Source organism: Ictidomys tridecemlineatus, chromosome 13 (assembly GCF_052094955.1).
Source record: "Ictidomys tridecemlineatus isolate mIctTri1 chromosome 13, mIctTri1.hap1, whole genome shotgun sequence".
In the NCBI taxonomy this organism is placed as follows: domain Eukaryota; kingdom Metazoa; phylum Chordata; class Mammalia; order Rodentia; family Sciuridae; genus Ictidomys; species Ictidomys tridecemlineatus.
The window spans coordinates 26,482,388-26,502,938 of record NC_135489.1 but is presented as its reverse complement, the minus strand read 5'-3'; the positions used below and the strand labels follow the sequence as shown (position 1 = coordinate 26,502,938).

Below are 20,551 nucleotides of genomic sequence, written 5' to 3'. Positions count from 1 at the left end.
ATACATTCACACCTACACACACGCTCTACACTAACACACATGCATGTACATATACTACACAATATGCATATACAAATGTGCACACAAAGCACACTCACACAACTCACACACGTGCACACACACACATCCAGCTCTCAGACCCCAGCAGGGCAAACATAGCAAGTGGAATCCTGGTCTTCAGAGTCTCCCTAGGCCCCCATAGGACTGTCACTGGGAAATGCTGAATAAGAGGCCATGACAGGTTCAGGAGGCATCTTCGTAGCACCGCACATTGGAAGCGTGGATCCATACCTAAGCTCAGGAGGACGTGTGAGATCAGGCTTCATCTACACCCCAAGTCCTTTATTCTCAACTCATGGGCATCTCACTAGCTTTAAGTGATATCTGGAGACAAAGCCCAGAAAATAGGGCAGGTGAGGGAGCAGAAACCAAATCTGCCCTGTGGGTAGCAGCCACCAGGGCCTAGGGGAGATCTCTCCCAGTGCCCAATGACCTTGACCGGAGATTGACAGACACCCTTGAAACGAGGGCCATGTGAGACCCCAGACCATGGCCTCACTGGTGACTGGCTCGGGGCCCCTTCCCAACGTACTTGTCCCTTTATTGAGAACATGTTTTGATGATACTGACAGTGAAGGGACTGGCAAACCAGGATCCTGTAGGCACTGCCAACAGGAAGGCCAAGAACCAGAAACACAGGCTTCGAATCCCCAACCTGGACCATGTGGTATTGGGCAGGTCTTTCTAACCTTCTGGGCCTCAGTTTCTCCATCTCTAACTTGCAGATATTCTTCACAATTCACTGCACAGAGTGGTTTTGGGGCAGAGCTTGGGGAAAGGTGAAGTGATCCACTGCCATTACTGGGGCCATGACAGAGGGCCCAAAGCAGAGCTCACAAGGAAGCCAGCGCACCAGGATCAGGGGACAGCTGGGCAGGGAAGCCGGAAACAGGGGAAACGGAAGCCAGCTCGGGATGGCAGGGTTAGGACAGCCAGCGCTGCACCAGCTGGCTGCCCGCGCTGGGGCCGGTCCTCAGCCTTGCTGACTCTGCGGCTGGCAGTCTTCACTGCTCATTAACATGTCATGGGGGTGGAGAGGAAGAACAACTCAAAACAATTGATTTGTCTGTCTGCCAGCACATCTGGGAAAAGGCTGGGTGTGGGAGGTCAAAATCCAAGCTAAAAATCACGGCTTCACGTTTTCAAGGAAATATGCAGGTCTCTGTGTTTCCATTCTCTGTTGCTATCGCTGGTGAAAGATCTAGGAAGTCAAGGTTTATGCACCTGCCAACTCTTAAGGGACAGTGGGTGGGGGGAGGGGGCAATTAAAGCTCTTCTGGCTTTGTCAGGAGAGGGCGACACAGGGACCTGGCTGGTGAATTGGGTGGCAATTAATAAACCATCCACTTAATCTATCCATCCACCCACTATCTGTCCATCTAGTGGTTACAGAGCACCCAGATTCTATCCAGCCACATCCTGAGGGTGCACTGGGTGTCACTGGGAGAGAAAAGAGGTTCTTTCTCTAAGCATTTACACTCACATGCAAATCAATCAGAGCATAACTCAAAATTGAGTCCCTACCGCACTGAACAGCAAGCAGTGCCATCTGTAACAGCTAGATTTTTCTATACAACTACTACTCCAAAACGTGGCCCCGAAACCACCACCATTTACCCCAGCTCACAGTTCTGTGGGTGGTCAGTTGGGTTAGGTTTAGCTGGGATGCCCTTTTGGTCTCATCTAGGTTCACTGTATTTCTGTGGTCAGCTGCTTGGGTAGCTGAGACAGTCCCTCTCTGCTTCTCAGGCCTCTCATCCTCCAGCAGGTTAGCCCGGGCTTGTGCTTATGGCGGCAGGGGACTGGGAGAGAGAATGGGGACTGGGGGAAGAGAATGGGAACAGTGGGGTCACTAGAGGCCTAGGCTCAGAACTGGCATGCATGATGTCACTTCTGTTACATTTTATTGGCCAAAGTCAGTCACATGACCAAACCCAGATTCCAGAGGTGGGGACCTAGACTCCGCCTCTTGGTGGGAGGAGCTGCGGTAGATGAGCGCTTTGGGGGTGCTCAATTTTGCAAACTATCAACTATACCCTTCTTGTAGTTGCTCAGGATAAAAGATCGAGATCTTGTCCTCTCTCATGTTCCATATCCAAACCAGGAGCAAATTTGGTCACCGTGATCCTTGAAATGAAATATATTTTGCATGTAACCATTCTTTTCCCTTCCCTCAGCCTTAATGCCCTAAGAAACCATCCTCCCTTTCCTGGTTGTACTTTCTTTCCTTTGTCCTCTGCAGCCTATTCTAAACACAACAACAAAAGAGAGTCAAACCTATTGGTTTTCTGCTCCTTTTCTTACTCATCAACACCTATGATGACCAGCAAGATCTTGCATGATCTGTCCCCCCCTCACCAAGATCCATCTCACTAACCTTCTATTACACAAACCCATTAGGGTTTCTCAAAATGCCAGGCTTGCTCTCACCACAGGGCCTGTACATTTGCAGTTCATAAAGCTATCTCCTTTAGCTTTTTATGCAAAAGTCACCTTCTCAGTGAAGGTTCTCCTGGCCATCTTATTTAAAATGGAATCACTTCCCCACCTCATCCTTCTCCACTTCCATTTTCTCTCACCATCATCAATAAATGACATGTGTTCTTATATATCTACTTATTGCTATATAATCCAATAGAAGTACTATGTAAGACATATGTGATTAAAAATTTTCTAGCAGCCTACATTTTAAAAAGCAAAAAGAAGCAGGTGAAATTTATTTTACAATATCCATTATTACAAATATTTTAATTTCAACATGCAATTAATTTTAAGTTTTTGATTTAACATATTTTGTACTAAGTCTTTGAAGTCTGATGCTCATCAGTTTGGATCCGCTACATTTCACACTTGCTCATTTTGCACCCTGTGCAATGCAGAACTGGACCACCACAGCTCCACAGGGGCCAGGGGTTTTGACTCTTTTATTCAAGGCTACCTCCATGCCCCTGGGACAATAGCTGGCACATAGTAGGCAAACCATCAATCTTTGGTGAATGAATAGTCAGGTTCTGAATCAAATGCAATGACGTGGCAGGAGAGTGTGGGACCCAGAAAGAGCAGGCGTCTGGCTGTGCTCCTCAGACTGCTGGGGCAGAACCGGGGTGGGGTTAGGTGTGGTTTATCTCGCAGAGCCTTGCCACTTTCTTCGGCTTCTCCATGTTTTCCGTTCTCTCTGAACAGACAGAAAGTCTTGCAAGCTCATCCTCTCCGACAGCAGGGATTTGATCTGTCACCCTCTTCTGCACATGTGTGCTGTGAAGAAGGGAGAGGAGCACGACTCTCTCCTGCAGGGGGTTGGCTCTGGTGGGAATGCTGTTACTGTATCCTCCTCCCCAATGTTGCGGAGTTGGTCCTAGAAGTAGGGTGCCAGCCAGGTGCTTCTGTTGGCAGGTTCCTTTGGGTGGCCTGATGACGGGTGGCCTGGCTCCTCTCCGCTGCCTGCTGTTTCACACCAAATCATGCTGGGGCTTGGAAGAGGAAGAGCAAGGACTGAGGAGGAACAGGTGCTCTCAGCACTCTGGAGTGTCTCCAGTTCGGGAAGGCCCTGAGCGGCTTGTCTGGAGCCAACCTGGGCAGCCTAGTGGAAGAGAGATGGGTCTCACTATGGGAGTCACTTTCACAGGTGACGCTTCATTCTATTCACCCTGCCACCTGGGAGAGTGAGATGCCACTTGCTCATTTTGCAGATCAGAAAGTGGAAATGCAGAGACAGGGGGCCATGTGACCCATTCGCTCCCCTGAGGGCTCGCCCAGGGCTCTCCTTCACAGGAGTGGGCACAGTATTGGCCTGAGAGGCCTCTTGGTCCTGTTGGCGTGACCTGGTGGAGGGGACGCTGGCCTGGAATAACTACATAGGATTCCAAGTGATGAGCAGAGGGAGAAAGGGCACCAAGGGATCATGCCTGCCTGGACAGGGACAATCACAGGCCACACCAGGGCAGCCAAGGGATTGATGGGGTCTTTTGAGGTGATCTGAGATGGGCCCTGCTTCTCCTAGGCATCCTCTGCCTCTCTCCTCTTTCTTTTCTATCTTCTACCTGTTCTCTTTTACAACCTTCTCTCTCTCCACCCACATCCTCCCTCACATCCTTCTCTGTATACACACACACACACACACACACACACACACACACACACCACACACACACACACACACACACACACGGGCTGGACGGGGTAGGTGCCCAGGAGCTGTCCTGCCTGTGAATCCAGCTCCCTCTGAAAGCAAGCAGAGACCCAGCTGCTGATGTGGTCTGGCTTCAGGGGCACGGAGAGGTCAAGCGCTTCCAAGCTGCTCAGTGCAGGCTACAGTGTGAGATCCTGCCATTAGAACTTCCTAACACCCATCTCCTTAAAATGTATCTGCTCCTGAGAAAAGCCACAGTCCCAATTCCCCTCCTCCACTCTTCTGCATCACTGCACTTATGAGTGCGGAGTCCCAGGGCCAGAGCAGAGGAGTGCAGGGAGCATGTCATCAGAATTCTCCTGGGAGCAGTGGAGGTCCAGGAAAGAGGTAACCTCCTGTTCTCTCCATAGTGTCCCCAGCACTGGGCCAGTGTGCCTGTAACGTGTACCCTGTAGCTTCCACGGGAAGGGCCCAGTGGAAACTGGAATGTGAACTTTTTCCGCCATTCTGGACACCAGGCAATGATCTTGTGAGGTGGGCCCAGGAGCCACCCAGGACTTCCTGAAAATTGTTGAGGCTTGAGGGTTTTAAAAATTTATTTGGGTTTCTATCAAGAATGCAATGATAGAGGAATATCTGAATTCTTGATCTAAGAGAGTGGGCACATGGTTTACAAAGCTGCCCAGTGTGGCCCAGGGCAGGCCTTCTGCTCTTGGCCATGAGTGGCAGGAGGGCTGCTGTTCTGGGTCTGAAATTGTGTCTCGGGTTAGTTTTGTGTGATCCACACTGATGGCTCATGCACTCCACACTGGATTTGCAACAGGCCCCTCCCTGTACTCAGCACAGAGTTCTCAATCTTTCTATCTGCAGTTTTTCAAGACTGCTTGAACTGCCTTTGCTCCTCTCCAGCTGGGCAAATCCATGAGGGCCTCCAGGACAGGGAGGCAGCCGCCTGCATCCTACCAAACATTTTAGCAAGACACTGCTTCTGGTGGTGTGTTCAGGCATTCATGGACATCCATCCATTCATTCAGTAAGTCCTACATCCATATCAACATCTGGTAACCAGTATCAACATCCAAAGTCCTGCCCTCACAGAGTGCACCATCTTCTGACTGTAGATGCTGTCCACAAAATGCCCTGTGACATCTGCGGTAAGAAGTTTTGCAGAGGCCTTGTTGGCTTAGATGGAGAAAGGCATCTTCTAAGATGGGCAGCCCTGAAGACTTGTTCCATTACCCACAGAGCTTCTCTTCTGGTTGCACTCTGTCTCTGAACAATTACTCCTCCTTCGCTTCCTCCCCTTACTCCTGGGCCTTGGGGCCACTGACCCATATACCAGGCCTTGCTTCTGGCTAGGAGTTTGCTATTTAATTGTCTCAAAACCATGGATAAGTAGGCTTCTTAAGGATGCAAAATATCCTCCCTTTAGTGTTTTCAAAACCAGAATTGGGTTCCTTGGAAAAAGCTGAGCTTTTCATCAGAGATCAAAGACTGGCCCTGGGGAAGCATCTCCCAGTTGCTGTGGAGTGTTAAGGACCCCTTTGGGCTATCACTTCCTATCTAGGCCCAGGTGTCCTCCATTGGACAGGGAACACATTTGAACAGTAAGAAAAGCAGACATCTGGCAGCCTGAGGGGATGAGACAGGAAATAGGCCTCTAGGGCTGATCAGACCAGAACAGAAGAGGTTAAACTGAGTTAACTGGAAGAGGCCAGGAAATCAAGAAGAATGACCTAGGCATTTGGATTCTGGGCAGCTGCCCACTTTCATTTTCATTTCTGATTTGACTGATTTATAACCAAGTGTTAGTTTATGAAATGTACCCCAGATTCCTAGTCCTGCCATTCAGATTCCTTGCAATCTGCCCTTCCCCCTCTTCCCTGTGGCACATTCCCAAACATTCTGCATCTGAATGAATCACAAAGGATGTATTCCCTAGTGCCACAGTTTGAATGTCTCCCAGGCTGCAGAAATCAGTGTGGGCTCTGGAGATTAAGAAACAGAATTCTGAACTGCTTCCTGCGAAGGGAAGGGAAGAGAAGACTCCTCAGTGGGTCGGTGGCCGAGAATGCGAAGCCTGTCTTAGGACACCAGCCTCTGGCTTGCATCTCCTCCTTGCACCCTGGCTCAGGTGCCAGGTCCCCAAGGACCCCAGGCTTGCTTTCCTGGCCACCAGCTCTTCCCTCCCTTCTCCCAGACATCACAGATGGATGCTGACTAGTTGGCAACTTCAACTATGATCAGTCTACCCTGTATGAAGGGAAGAGAAGGAGAGCAGATGTTTCAGGGAGTTTGCTTTGTCTCATGGAGGGTCCAGAAGGGCCTTTAACCTGCTTGTGTTCATGCTTCTCTGTGGGACAGTTAGTTGGCCTCTGTGTGGGCATTTGCAAGGATGAGGAACTCTGGAGGACAGACACCTTCTGAAAAATGTCTTCCTTTTATGGACTCAAATCCACCTATTAGAAAGAGCTTTGTCCCTTTGTTAGAATGACCAAGGTGCAGCAGGAAATCAAACATGTGCTTGGAAGTGGGTCAGCAAGGCAAAACTGTACTTCTGCAGAAGGGTGTGCCCCCCAAAAGAAGCGTGCAAGCAAGCACCCCTGGGAGGGCAGTTTGCCTGCTTTTAACCCTATCAGAGCCCCTTACTCTGATAGGAGAAGTTCATGGTTACAATCTATGTGATTAGTAATTTAAAATTACAGAGGGCATGGGGAAAAGGCTATCGTTGTGATAGGATACCTGCTAGGGAATTTACAAATAGCTACATTCTGACCACTTGGTTTCCTAACTTAAAAATGGCTCCATTATACATTGTGAAGTTTAAGTTACAGTAAACATGTTTGTGTGTTGCATTACAGGTTTAAATTTGATAGAAAAGAAAATATTAATCTTACACCTTTGATTGCAGCTGTGACCTGGCTGAGTGCCCCCTCCTCTGCTTGCACCCAAATCTCCAACTGTTGCCCATGCCAGACCACTTGAATCCCCTCAGAACACTCTTCATCATCAGAGTTCGGTTCATCAATGTCCCTCTTAGCACCAGGTGACCTGAATTGGTTTCAGTGTCCCAGAAGTTTCCACCATCCTTTTGATCAGTTAGACCCTGGGCAAGGGATTTGGGTCAGTTAGAGGTGCTGTAGGATTTGTCTTGCTAGAGCCTCCCCCCATCACCCCCACCCCTGCCTGTTCTTGGTCTTGTCCTTCCTCTTAGGCTACAGAGGGGACCTGAGAATTTTGGCCAAGATGGGCTGGCCCGTGTCTAAGCAACCTCACCACCATGGCCACTGCTCAGCCCTTCACAGAGAGATTCCAGACTGTTCCCCATGGAAGCCAGCGGCTGGGGCTTTGCCACTTCCAGGTTACTCCCGTGGGCGGGAGTGGGCTAATTCCCAGGGAGCTTCCTAGAGAGAAGGCAGAAGGGGAGGGGACACGGGACCACCAGGGCTACCACATGTCATTCCCATTCCGAGGTCACTTGGGCATGTGGATTCCTTTCTGGGATGACCTTGTGTAGACATGTATGAATATTGAAGAATCATATCCAGGAGGAGGGGCTGTGACAAGAAAGACACAGGGTCACATTGTACTGGGACTCAGGAGGCCTGGACTACAGGAAAGCCCTGCGACAAAACAGCTCTCATTTCCAAGCCTCGAGGTCTCCATCTGTAGGATGACGGTCCCATGATCTGAGTCACATTTGCCTGGCGTATCTGATGATGTCATGAAGAATCACATTTCCTCTCAGCTGGTAATTCAGTCCTCAAATTCTCTAAGATAATGGACCTCCCCCCTCCTCCCTTTTACGATTGCGGCCCCCTCCACCTCCCGCCACTCTCTTATCCCCAAGCTCCTTCTAAGAACAAAGGACATTTGCCTCATGGTATTTACTCTGAAACCACTCACTTCCCAGCTTATTACTGGAGATAAAATTTGCACACAGCCAAGATGCCAAGTATCATAAGCTAAATGCCACAAGGGGAGCTTTGTCATTTGGGAAGAGCTTGAGGGTTCTGAGGGGCCTTGCCATCACCCTGGGGAGTGGAGGGTGAGCGGGATGTGACAGTCTGTGAGGAATGGTGGCGGTACTGGGGCAGAGAATTGCCATCAAGGGCCCAGAGGCAGGCAAGGAGTCTGGGGTTCTGGGACAGATGAGAGGGAAGAACATGCAGGGAAGTGGGGGAGCAGGGGCGAAGCTCGGGTGGGAAATGGAATGCTCAGAAACAGCGACAGTGCTGTGTGGCAATCTGGGACAGCCATGCTGACAGCATCCCTGCCCACTTCTCACAGTCATCTCAGTCCAGCTGTGGGACAGTGGGGTGGGACAGGGTGGGACAGGGTGTCTTCCTGTGCTTCTGCTTGGCTTCCATGAACAGGAGGAGAGCATGAGGGCCCTGCTGGCTGCGAGGCTCCAGCAGGTGGACCCAACCAGGCATCGCCCCAGGCCACAAGCTGGCAAAACTAAGGCCCGGAGAGGTCTCTTGTGACTGCGAGGGGAGGTGCCCCGGCCTCTCAGACGGAGCCTTGACACGGACACCTCTCTTGCTTGGACAGCTTCTCTGTGGCGACAGCTTCCTCATGGCCTCTTGTGGGCAGACAGCTGCTTTGCAAAAATGGTTTCCTTGGCTTTTTCAAAAAGGGTTAAACGCTGAGTCCCAGAGATGAGGCTCAGCCCTGCCATCCCAGCGGCCAGACCCCTGACCTATGCTCCCACACAACCCGAGTGTCCCTTCCCCTCCCTCGACTCTGCCATGGCCCTGTTCTGCCCCAGTGCTGAGAAGGAGTGGCACCGGGTCAATGAGCTGAGGCACATCAGGAAACCGGACACCCTGAGAACCAGCCTGGGGAGGAGGAAGCCTCTGGCTTCCCTGGAGGCCCTGGAGGGTCTGGTTTCCATCCTCCCCTCCCAGGGTCTCCTGTGTCCGGAGGAGGGGGTGGGTCTGGTCCTGGTCGGGTGGCCAGCCTGTGTTAGGACTCTGTCTGTGCTTTAGACACCTGCAGGCAGAAGGCCATTGTCTCCAGGAGGCCTGGGTGGGCAGCAGGCAGGGCTGCATCAGGGGCTTGTGGTGCTTCTAATACCACTTGTTCTCTCCTTCAGCCGTGTCTTCATCTCTGTCTTCATCTGAGGGCATCAAAGTGGTGCCTCTCAGTCATGGAGTCTTGGGGATGAAGAGTCACTTTCAAACAGAGTAGGATGAATACCGGTGTGTGTGTGTGTGTGTGTGTGTGTGTGTGTGTGTGTGTGTGTGTACTCACAAGCAGGCCAGTCCTAGTCTTTTCAGGCTGCTATAACAAAAGGCACAGACTAGAGAACTACTGAACAAGAGATGTTTATCACTCACACGTCCAAAGTCTGGAAGTCCAAGATCAAGGCCCCAGCAGGGAAGGTGTCTGGTGAGGTCCACCTTCTTCACAGATAGCACCTTCCAGCTCTTTCCCCACAGGGTGGAAGGGGCTAGCTGGCTCTCTGGGCTCATTGATAAGAAAACTAATCTCTTTCATGAGAGCTCATCATCTCCTAATGTCCCCCACACACACACACAACATGACAACATGGCAGTTGGGGTTTTCAGACCATAGCCCCCTGCGCTGTCACCTCTGCTTGTCAAGCCTCCTAGCTCCCGGGGCTCTGCAGGTACCTTCTCGACATGGCCATCAGGCAACACCTGCATTCAGATCTAAGTCTGTCCCTTAGCAGATGGGTGTCATGGGTGTCCCAGGCAGTCAAAGAACATTCTAGACTCAGCACCTCCTCACTGTTGTCTCTACCACCTTTCCCCCAGCCCTGAGCCCTGAGTCCCCTGCCTTTCCTTCTCCTTCCCTTCCCCATCAGGGTCGTGCGATGCTAACCCATCCCACCTGACCCATCCCTGCCATGCGCAGTTAAAACCCAGAGCCGCCCTTTCTAGCTGTCAGCCTGTTTAGGCTCCTTGCCTACAAGGCATGAAGCAGCCACTGGTTCCCAGGCATTTGTGGAGCACCTGTTTCGTGTCCCAGGTGGACCAGTGGGCCTCAGGTGAGCTGCACACCTGTGGGCTTCCCTGGTCACAGCTGTGCAGGGCCAGCCCCAGGCCTTCCCCCTTCAGGTCTGCACCTGCCTTGCTCAAGCCCAGCCCCCTGCCGGAAGCTACAGCTCGAGCCATATCTCAGGAGGCACTAATCATTGGCATCAATTTCCAGAATCCTAAGACACATTTTTTTTTCTTCTGAAACTAATTTCGTGTCTTGCAATTGATGTGTTTATTTAATGTTGGGCTTTTATTTATTTTATTATTTTTTCTTTTCTTGTTTCTGGGAAACCCTTCTTTCTCCCCACTCCCTGAAGGCATTATTTAGCTCATGATGGATCTTTCAATTGGTGGCATTTTGGCCTTGGGGAAATATGATAAATGCATCATGTAATCAGGGACATCTGGAGATTATTTTTTTAACCTGAAAGAGCGACTCTAATGGGAAGAACTGCAGGTTGTCTACTAATGGGGGAGGCATGTGGGGATGTCGCTGCTGTTTAGATCTCACTGGTCATTGGTTTGTCACAGACCTGTGTATTCCCGAGCTTCATTCCCTGGGTCTTCAAGACCAAACAGAGCAGCTGTTACCTAGTACAGTCACAGTCTATGTGACATAGGGCTGAGCACGGGTCCAGAGGCTCAGATGGTGTGTGTGTGGTGGTGGTGGTGGGGTCTCCTGGCTTCAATTTGCTTCTGAGCAGGATGATGAGGCTGAGGGATGGAGATGAGGTGGGGGGTGGAGATGACAGGCAAGGGGTGCAGAGTCCCAGAAAGGAAGTCAAAGGACCTTGGCAGGCAGAGATTGCCTGAAATATTATGGAACACAGCAACATTTATGCACTTTTCCTTTGCAGCCCACTTTGAGGGGCATCTGCTCTCACTTCCCAGTGCGTCAACTGGAGGGCCCAGGCTGCAGGAGGCAGAAACCTCCTCAAGCTGGGCCATCGGTCCTCTGCTCTGTGGGCCTCCACAGCAACCTGCAGGCTCCCTGGGGCAAAGGAGGCTCCCCCTGCAGGAGGGTTGTGGGAGAGCGAGAGGCCACTGCCATTCCTAGCAGCAGGAGAAACTCCACCAGGACCCCAGAGTGGGGATGCTGACTGCCCCACTTGTCCCATCCCTGCCATGCGCAGTTAGAACTCAGACTCACCTGGGGCCTACATGCCCCTCTCTTTCCCATTCAATTTCAAATTTGTCTTCATCCAGCTTCAGGACCTCAGTCCCTTTGAGACACTATTGTTCCCTCACTCCTTCCAATAGTCAGGCATACACCCGGGTATTTCCTGAGCACCAGCACCAAGCAGGTGCATTGGGGATCCAGAAAGAGTGAGGGCTCTGAGCTCAGCTGGTGGAGGCAGTCACTGTGAGGCACAGCTCAAGGCTGCAACTGCCAGGTGCCCAATGGGTGGGAGAGGCAGGGATTTCTACAGAGCTGGGAGGAGGAGGGTGACTCTAGGGGCTGGTGGGCAGGGAGGCATTTGGGGAAGAGCGCAGAGGTGGTGCAAGACCTTTAAAGTTTTGGGGAAGGCACTGGTGAGATGCCAGCAAAGGTCCTCAGTGGGAATGTGCCCAAGTGCCTGGAATTCTGAGTTGACCCACACAGGGGGCTGGGAAGGGCTTGGTGGAGTCTGCAGCAGGATGGAACTTTAATCCAGGCTAGGCAGGTCTGGACCTCACCAGTGAGCACTGGGGGCTCTCCACCTGAGGGCAAGCCAGCTGAGAAACTTGGTTGAAGTCCTTGGCTCCACGTATGGGATTGGCTTTTGTCCTTTAGAGCCACACTGTCTCATATGGAAGCTACTAACCACTAGTGGCTATTGGGCAATTGGAATGTGGCTAGGCCCAACAGATGTGCTGTAAGAACAAATAACACCAGACTTTAAAGGCTTATGGGGAAAAAAAAGAACGTAGGATATCTCAATACTTTTTTATATCAAATACATGTTAAAGTAATATTTTGGATATATTGAGTTAAGTAACAAAAATTAACCTCACCTTTCTCTTTTTATTTTTGAAAGGTGACTACTCAAAAATTTTACTGACCAAAATGGCTCAAGCTATAAATCTATTAGCAGGGCTGGGTGGTGTAGTGAGGGGCAGGGGACCCAGTGCCTGGACTTATCAAAGTCACAATTTGAAAGGCAGAAGGGTCCTGTCCTTATTTGGAATACTTATGGAAATTAAGGTTCTAGACAGTTCTGGCACACTTGGAATCAAGCAGAAAGTTTTTCTTTTCATTTCTTCTAGGAAATAAGTAGGTTTTTTTTTTTTTTTTTTTTTTTTTAACCCAGGGATTGAATCCAGGATGTGAGCCACACCCCCCAGCCCTTTTTTATATTTTATTTAGAGACAAGTTCTCCTGCTAAGTTGCTTAGGGCCTCACTAAGTTGCTGAGGCTGATTTTAAATTCACAATCATCCTGCCTCAGCCTCCTGAGTTGCTGGCATTATATAGGTGTGGTGTGCCACACATCTGGTGGTCTTTTTTTTTTTTTTTTACATCTATCAATGACATACACATCGGGCTGGGGATGTGGCTCAAGTGGTAGCGTGCTCGCCTGGCATGCGTGCGGCCCGGGTTCGATCCTCAGCACCACATACCAACAAAGATGTTGTGTCCGCCGAGAACTAAAAAATAATACATATTTAAAAAAAAATGACATACACATCATTTCCAAACTTTACTAGATCGATATAAGACATATTTAGTAAAACAACTATTGTTGGCCTTTGCCCTCACCTTGGTCAAACTCTGTCTGAGCGAGTTTGTCAGTCAAACTCCCTCCAGCTCAGCACTTCCAACCCTTCTTCAGGCATTTACTTCCTGATATATATAAATTACTAAATAAATTTCAAAATAAATGATTAGATGCAATTTGTTGATTTTTTCAGTTTCTGACACTGTCTATGTTCTTCGTATTATGGAACAAATGTCCTTTTCTGTTCTAGCAGTTTTATTTGTTAATATATAAATATTGTTTACTGCTGAGCCAAGTGGTGCAGAATAATTGCACTTTCATGTGCAACTTTTTTTTCCTGGAAGTAATCATTACTCATTGCTTTGTTATTTTTACACATTCTTACCAAATTCTCAATCAATATGTAAAATTCCTTCAAATATTATTTTATTGTAGCCATAGCCATATTTATTAGCAATCTTATTGTTTTTTTTTTTAAAGAGAAAGTGAGAGAGGAGAGAGAGAGAGAGAGAGAGAGAGAGAGAGAGAATTTTTAATATTCATTTTTTAGTTCTCGGCGGACACGACATCCTTGTTGGTATGTGGTGCTGAGGATCGAACCCCGGGCCGCACGCATGCCAGGCGAGCGCGCTACTGCTTGAGCCACATCCCCAGCCCTGGTTTGTTTTTTTTTTAAATATTTATTTTTTAGTTTTTGGTGGACACAACATCTTTGTTTGTATGTGGTGCTGAGGATCGAACCCGGGCTGCATGCATGCCAGGCAAGCGCGCTACCGCTTGAGCCACATCCCCAGCCCTGGTTTGTTTTTTTTTTAAATATTTATTTTTTAGTTTTTGGTGGACACAACATCTTTGTTTGTATGTGGTGCTGAGGATCGAACCCGGGCTGCATGCATGCCAGGCAAGCGCGCTACCGCTTGAGCCACATCCCCAGCCCGCAATCTTATTGTTTTCATTCCCCTCCCCTCTGAATATTTGGAGATACTCACCCTGATGAGGAGCCCCTGCACAGCTTGGGAATACCCCACCTTTGGGACACAACTCCCTATTTCATTGCTCTTATTTCTTGGTTTGATTCAGTTCATCTTTGAGAAAGGATAATAAGAAGGTTAATTTTTTTTTTTTAAATGGCTTTATTCTATTCCCATTGTGATTAATGGTTTGGCTGAACAGAGAATTCTAGATTGAAGAACATCCCCCCCCCCCTCAGGAGGCAGTTCCTCTGTACTTTTTAAGCTTTTAGTATTGTTTGAAAAATCCCATGCTATTCCGATTTCTGATCTTTTGCATGGGATCTCTCTGATTTCTCTCTGGAAGGTGCTAGAAGATTGTCTCTTTGTTCTGTTTGAACATTTCACAATGTGGTGCCTCAGTCTGAGATTCTGGTCCTCATCTCTTTTGCTGGGCACACAGAGGGTCTTTCCTATCTAGAAACACAGACCTTCAGTTCTGGGAAGTAGTTTTTGAAATTCTTTTCATAATTTCCTCTTCAGTGTTTCTTAGGTTCTTTCCCTCTTACTAGTGAAATGTGCAGGGAGGCTTCTGCCCAACCTTTTCTCATTCTGCTTCCTGGGAAATATCCCCGACTTCATCTCCATCCCTGCTGTTAAACTTCACATTTCACCTCGTGTATTTATAATTTCTAGGAGCTCTCTTTCTTGTGTTCTCATTGCTCCCTTTAAAAGACCTTCCTGGATCAAGCATCTTATTTCTCAGAGGATATTAATTACAATGTTTTGAAATTTATTTTCCTTCTAGTTCTTGCATTTGTTTTCCTGCTCCTCTGAGTTCTTTTTCTTCTTTTTAAAATTGGTATGATCCCTATCTTATACTTTGTAATCTTCCTGAGACTGGTCACCTTGGGCTGTCTGATCATGTCAAAGAGCTTCCTAAAAGCTCTCCAGAAGTCCTGTGTGTGACAAAGGACTTTTTGACTAATGGGCTTCATTAAAGAGTGGCCAGTTGGGAACCCAGTCGTTTTTTTTTTTTTTTTTAAATACTTATTTTTTTAGTTATAGGTGGATACAATATCTTGATTTTCCTTTATGTGGTGCTGAGGATCGAACCCAGTGCCTCAAGCATGCGAAGTGAGTGCTCCACTTCTGAGCCACAACCCCAGCTTAAATCCAGCCATTTTATTGAGGTGCCTCCAACTGGAACTATCTGTCGAGCATTCTGGGACCACTGGTTTTCTTTAGAGAAGCATTCTCCAGTGTCCAGTCCAGGATGTGTGGGTCCACACACCTCATGACAGGGTTTTTGGAACCAAGGGGCAGAAGAAGGTAGAGAGTCTCAAAGTTCCATGGATAGATTTTCACTTAATCCTGTTTTGCATGGTGCTGTACTGGGGACTTTCTGGGAGGGGAAGTCACTGCCCTGCATGGGAAAGGGTATGAGCCCCATGCATAACTGCCCCTTTAGATAGACTTATCATTAGTCTTCCTCTTCTTAGCTTGACCCTCTTTCATGACTTGCAAAGTAGTCACTGCCTCCAATTCCTGACCCCTCCAGCCTCATGTGGCAAGCCTTGTCCCCTTCTTGTTGATTGCCTCTTTGGTAGGTGCTTGGTTTCTGATTTCTCAGTTCTGCTAATTCCTCCATCTGATTTCCATCTTTTAAAAATCTGTTGACATCTCTTGCTTGCTTGATGCCACCCCTCCTGGATCTGTCCTTGTATGTTTATCTTCTCCTTTATTTCTTGGCTCTTATCTTGGCGGGGTTTGGGAAACAGCAGGGATGTACTGAATCTGCTGACTTTCAGTACCAGGTCGACATCTTTACCTCATTTAAAGGTCTCCTCCAATACCCAGATCTAGACTTCTGCTCATGGAGCATTTGTAAGACTTTCCTGTCATCCAATGCAATTTTCTTTAGAAAAGTACCAGAGTCTAATAAATTAAATGTCACTTGAGCCCAGCTTATACTTGGGTATGTTTGTCTTTAAGGAAATTACATTGCTGTAATAAATTGATAATTATTTAAATAAAGCAATTATTTTCTGTGAGTTCCCCTCCCTCTTTAAAACTGCATGCAAAGCAGCTTCTGGTTGCTTCCTCTGTGGAAATTAGGACTTCCTCTTGGTTGGGTCTTGGCTAGCCCAGGCTTTGGTGAAGTTCAGAGCTTGGCTAGGCTGCCCTACATTTTTTTTCTATGTGACATCTATTTTAAAAAGCTTCAGCCAATGAGATTGCATGGGAAAAGTCTAATTCCAGAAAGCCAAACCGCAGCTAGGGATCTTGAAAACCCTTTAACAAGTGTGTTTTTTATAAGTAGGATGCTCACCTATTTATTTAAATACACATTCTTCCCCCCTCCAGCACAACGTGCAGAGCCTTTACTTGGTGGCATTAAAGATGATCATTTTGTATAAAGGCGATGGGATTGCTGTGTTCTAAGGGTCTTGAGTTTCACCAGCTCCAGGCTGCCCCGGTGTTGATCCTTGGGACCCCGTTCTTTTCCTGTGTAGGCGGAGTCAGGAGCATGCGTCCGTCCACCCCCTAGAGTTGGGCAAGTCACCTCACCTCTCTGACCCTCTGACTTCTCTGTCTTTGCCTCCCCAGGTGCCCCCTTTCAAAGGTCTCAGCATCCTCACGCTACCTCCTGCCGCCACTTCCATCTCGGCCCTCCGCAGCCACAGCAGCTCGCCCCAGACTTCCCGCTGGCCCACCCCGTGCAGTCGCAGCCGGGCCTCAGCGCCCACATGGCCCCGGCCCACCAGCACAGCGGCGCCCTCCACCAGTCGCTGACCCCGCTGCCCACCCTGCAGTTCCAGGACGTCACAGGTCCCTCCTTCCTACCTCAGGCCCTGCACCAGCAATACCTCCTGCAGCAGCAGCTCCTGGAAGCCCAGCACCGCAGGCTCGTCTCGCACCCCAGGTGGGCTACCTGGAGAGGGGGCGGGGCCAGTGAAAAGGGTAGGGAGAGAGCAGGGCCAAAGGCAAGGACACTGGCTTCTTCCCCCCAAACTGGGCCTATAGTCACCAGGAGACGGTGCAGGAGGTAGCTTTTGCCTCAGTTGGTGACATTCATTTCAGGCAGTGGGCACTACTGTGACCCTAGTATGTGTCCCTGTCACATCATCTAGGTGCAGGGTTGGGGGTTGGGTAACTAGCAGTCCATGGTGCTCACAGTGGACCTTTTGCCCATGTGGGAGGACCCCTAAGTCTCCCGATCAACCGATTCTAACACCCAAGAACTATAAAGAATACCAAAGGATGTTGCTTCCAGCTCTGCCTGCAAAAGCGATGGTCTAGTCAAAGAGTCCAGTTATATACCATGATACAGCTGGAGAGGAAATTTAGTCAACACCAATCAAACGGGTCTGAAGTAGCTGTGGGGACCTGAGCAAATCACCTCACCTCTCTGACCCTCAAATTGCTAAGAAAAAGAATTGGATTACCATAATGGTTCTCAAATTTTTGGTTCTCCAAACTGTTTTTACATCCTTAAAAATTAATGACTTTAAAGAACTTGTGTTTATGTAGGTTAGAATGTTGATGCTTCCCATTTTTAGAAATTTAAAAATTATTTAGGAACTCATGTAAAAACAACAACAAAGTATGTTAAACCAATAAAATATTTTTATTAAAAATGACTATATATAAATTTAGTGAGAAGAATGAGTTTTTTTTTAAATGTATTTTAAAATCTCTTTAATGTTCAGCTTAGTAGAAAACAGTTGTGTCTTTGTGTTTATTTCAGCACTAAATCTTGCAGAAACACATGCACAGAGTTTCTGGGAAACCCCAGTGTTCACTTGTGAGAAAATAAGGATGAAAAGGCAAATAACATCATAGTCTTGTTAGGAACATTGTTTTGAGCTCTCGAACCACTGGAAGGGGTTGGGGACCCCCAAGGGTGCTGGGGCACTTTGAGAGCCACAGGACTGCATGATCGCTAAAGCCCTAAGCTTCCATGGCTGGAGGGTTTAGGGTGCCTGGGACAACAGGTGAGCGTTGGAGGGGTCAGGAAGGAGAGGTCACCAAGATCTGGGGTGTTCTGGAAAGCCTTCCTGGTGGAGGCAGGCTTTGACCTGGGTCGTGAACACTGGAAGAGTATGGAGAAGGAAGAAGAGAAGAAGAACATGGTGGGAACAGAGGAGAGGAGGAGACGGCTAACAGGAGAGGGTTCTGTATGTTTGAAGATGGTCCATTAGGGACAGAGCAGGAGCAACAGAAAAGGCTGAGGAGGTGACAGTTTGAGGGGGGCCAGGTGTTCTACTGCAGACACACCTAGAGAGAGATGTCAATTTAGTGGGCAGCCTGGAGACAGCTGGAATGTCAGAGTCACCAACTCCTGAGCCTCTGGGAAGGAGAAGGTGGAGCCCACTGCCCTGTGGGCTGTAGGCTCAGTGGGTGGTTGGAGGAGTGGGGCATCCTCAGGTTGGCCGGGTCACTTAGAGCTCCCGGGAGCTGGGCTGGCTGAGGCAGCCCTTGACACCTTGGGACCCCTTTCTTTTCCTGTGTAGGCGGAGTCAGGAGCGTGTGTCCGTCCATCCCCACCGCCTCCACCCCAGCTTCGACTTCGGCCACCAACTGCAGACACCTCAGCCCAGGTATTTGGCTGAGGGCACTGACTGGTGAGTCTCTGGGGTCCCAGGGGAGGGAAGAATGTGGGTCTTGCCAGATCCAAGGATTTTTTTTGTTTTCCTTCACTTTGAATGATGTAGGAAGCCTTGTCCTTAGTCCCCAGCCTTTTCGCCTGTTCCCAGCCACTCTCATGGCCAGATGGCTTCACCTGGGCCTTGTTCCAGCAATTAGCTCAGATGTAACTGGGCACCACCATGTGTCCAGCCTGGGGCCCAGTGTTCATGGTCCTGCAGGGGACGGGGAGTCAGGGATGCAAAACATTTCCCAAGTTCAGTAGAGCTATGAACTAGTGATCCCTGGGAGAAAGACAGGAAGAACAATTCTAAGGAGGTGAGGGAGTCGGGGAAGGCTTCCTGGAGGGGGTGGTGTTGAGGGATGGAGATAGCTGGCCACCTTGGAGGTAAAGGTGGGGAGAAAGCTGAGAGTTTTGGTTTTGTTGAGTCTCAAGGCAGAGGGAGCCTGTGAAGTCTTCCCATCATTTCCTGCACTTGGCACAGAGGTCTTTGTTGTCCTGGGATGTAGGGTTGTTTGGTTTTGGATCCTGGGCCCCACCCAGCTCTCTGTTTCTAGCTCAAAAGAGGGCTCATCTTAACTAGGGTCTGATTAGAACCCTCAAATACTTTTAAAAGATGTGCAGTTTGCTGAGGATTTTGAGGTAAAGAGCATCACGTCTGCAATGTATTTCTAAAGAGTTCAGTTTAAAAAATTGTCTCTCCACAGAGGTGTGTGGGTGTGTATGTATATTAATGTGTTATATATGTGCATATATACGTAATTCTGTATGTATGTGGACATATATTATATATGTATATATATCACACACACATATCTATCTATCTATCTATATCTATCTATCTATCTATATATATATATATATATATAGAGAGAGAGAGAGAGAGAGAGAGAGAGGGAAATAAAAATACAGTAAAGTAGTAAGATGGTAACATTTGAGGAATCTGGGTTGAGGGTATTCAGGAATTCTTTATTTTTCTTGCAAATGTTAGGTGAAAAATGTATTTTAAAAACAGTAAAAATAAAAATAATCCCTTAATGGAAAGAATGGACTATTTTTAAAATGGATGTGCCATTGTGTCATTTTCTAGCCATCTGGTCAGGCGACTGCCTTAGTTAAGGGTGGCTTTGGGAGTCCCTTCCATGACACCTAGGAATGATTCTAAAGGGCAGTTCTGATTGGTTGAATGCCAGGGGCACTTCTGAGTGCAGTGAAGAGTTGGTTCGGCACGTTCTGTCGTCCCCAGTCCTCTGCTTATTCTCAGGTACACTCTCTGCTAAATTGAATAATCCCTTAAAAGATAGATTACATTGCTGCCAACCTTAACCCAGCCTTTTTCTAATTAGCAGATTCAAATTAGGAAGATTTAATTGCGGTTTGAATTAAATTCCGTCCCTCAGCAGTGAAGTCAATTCAATTTGATTCCATTCAGCACACATGGAGCTCCGTTGCAAACGGCTGAGTAATTTGAATACACACACGGGGTCCAACGAAGCATGTGAGATGGGACAGGTGATAGGAAGGGATTGTCCTGGTCAAATGTCAGGAGGAACAGTGCAGGTGTTAGCTTGTCCCCTGGCTTACTTTCTTGAGCCAAATTTTCTCTTCCTTCTTGGCCCCTGCTGTCCAAAGAAACAAAGCTGGTCCATGTCTCAGAGTTCTACCTGGGTCTATCCCTGACCCCCTCTGCCTATCCAGCCCTCACTTCCCAGGTAGAAAGCTGTTCCAGTGCAGCAGGGGCAGTTTCTCCTCCCTTATAATGAGCTCTGCTCCAGCAAGGGCTGGCCTAGCGGTGCTCAGGGATGTTTTGTAATTGTGATCATGCTAACTGCATCCCAACCCTCTTTCCCAGAGAGGCCTCTTCTGCCAGGAGATGGGAGCCTGGTAATTGGATTACAGGAAATGCATTGTAGGAGGGGCTACTCTCACCCTCTGCAAGGAGCCTCTGGGGGACGGGGTAGTATGTCTGCAGCAGCCCCCTCCCCCTTTTCTTTACAGAACTATCAAAAAACATTGAATTCTGCCCTAGGTCATTTGGGAATTCTGCAGCAGGTC

General features: G+C 48.5%; 1 protein-coding gene across 1 annotated transcript in view; it reads left to right on the top strand.

The window, feature by feature from the left end:
* Positions 1–20,551, top strand: part of Ark2c (arkadia (RNF111) C-terminal like ring finger ubiquitin ligase 2C) — a 108,377-nt gene that overhangs the window by 71,572 nt on the left and 16,254 nt on the right. The window contains exons 2-3 of the mRNA XM_021726553.3: positions 16,456–16,771; positions 18,363–18,473. Coding sequence (XP_021582228.2) covers positions 16,456–16,771; positions 18,363–18,473 — 427 coding nt within the window. The remainder of the gene's footprint in view (positions 1–16,455; positions 16,772–18,362; positions 18,474–20,551) is intronic.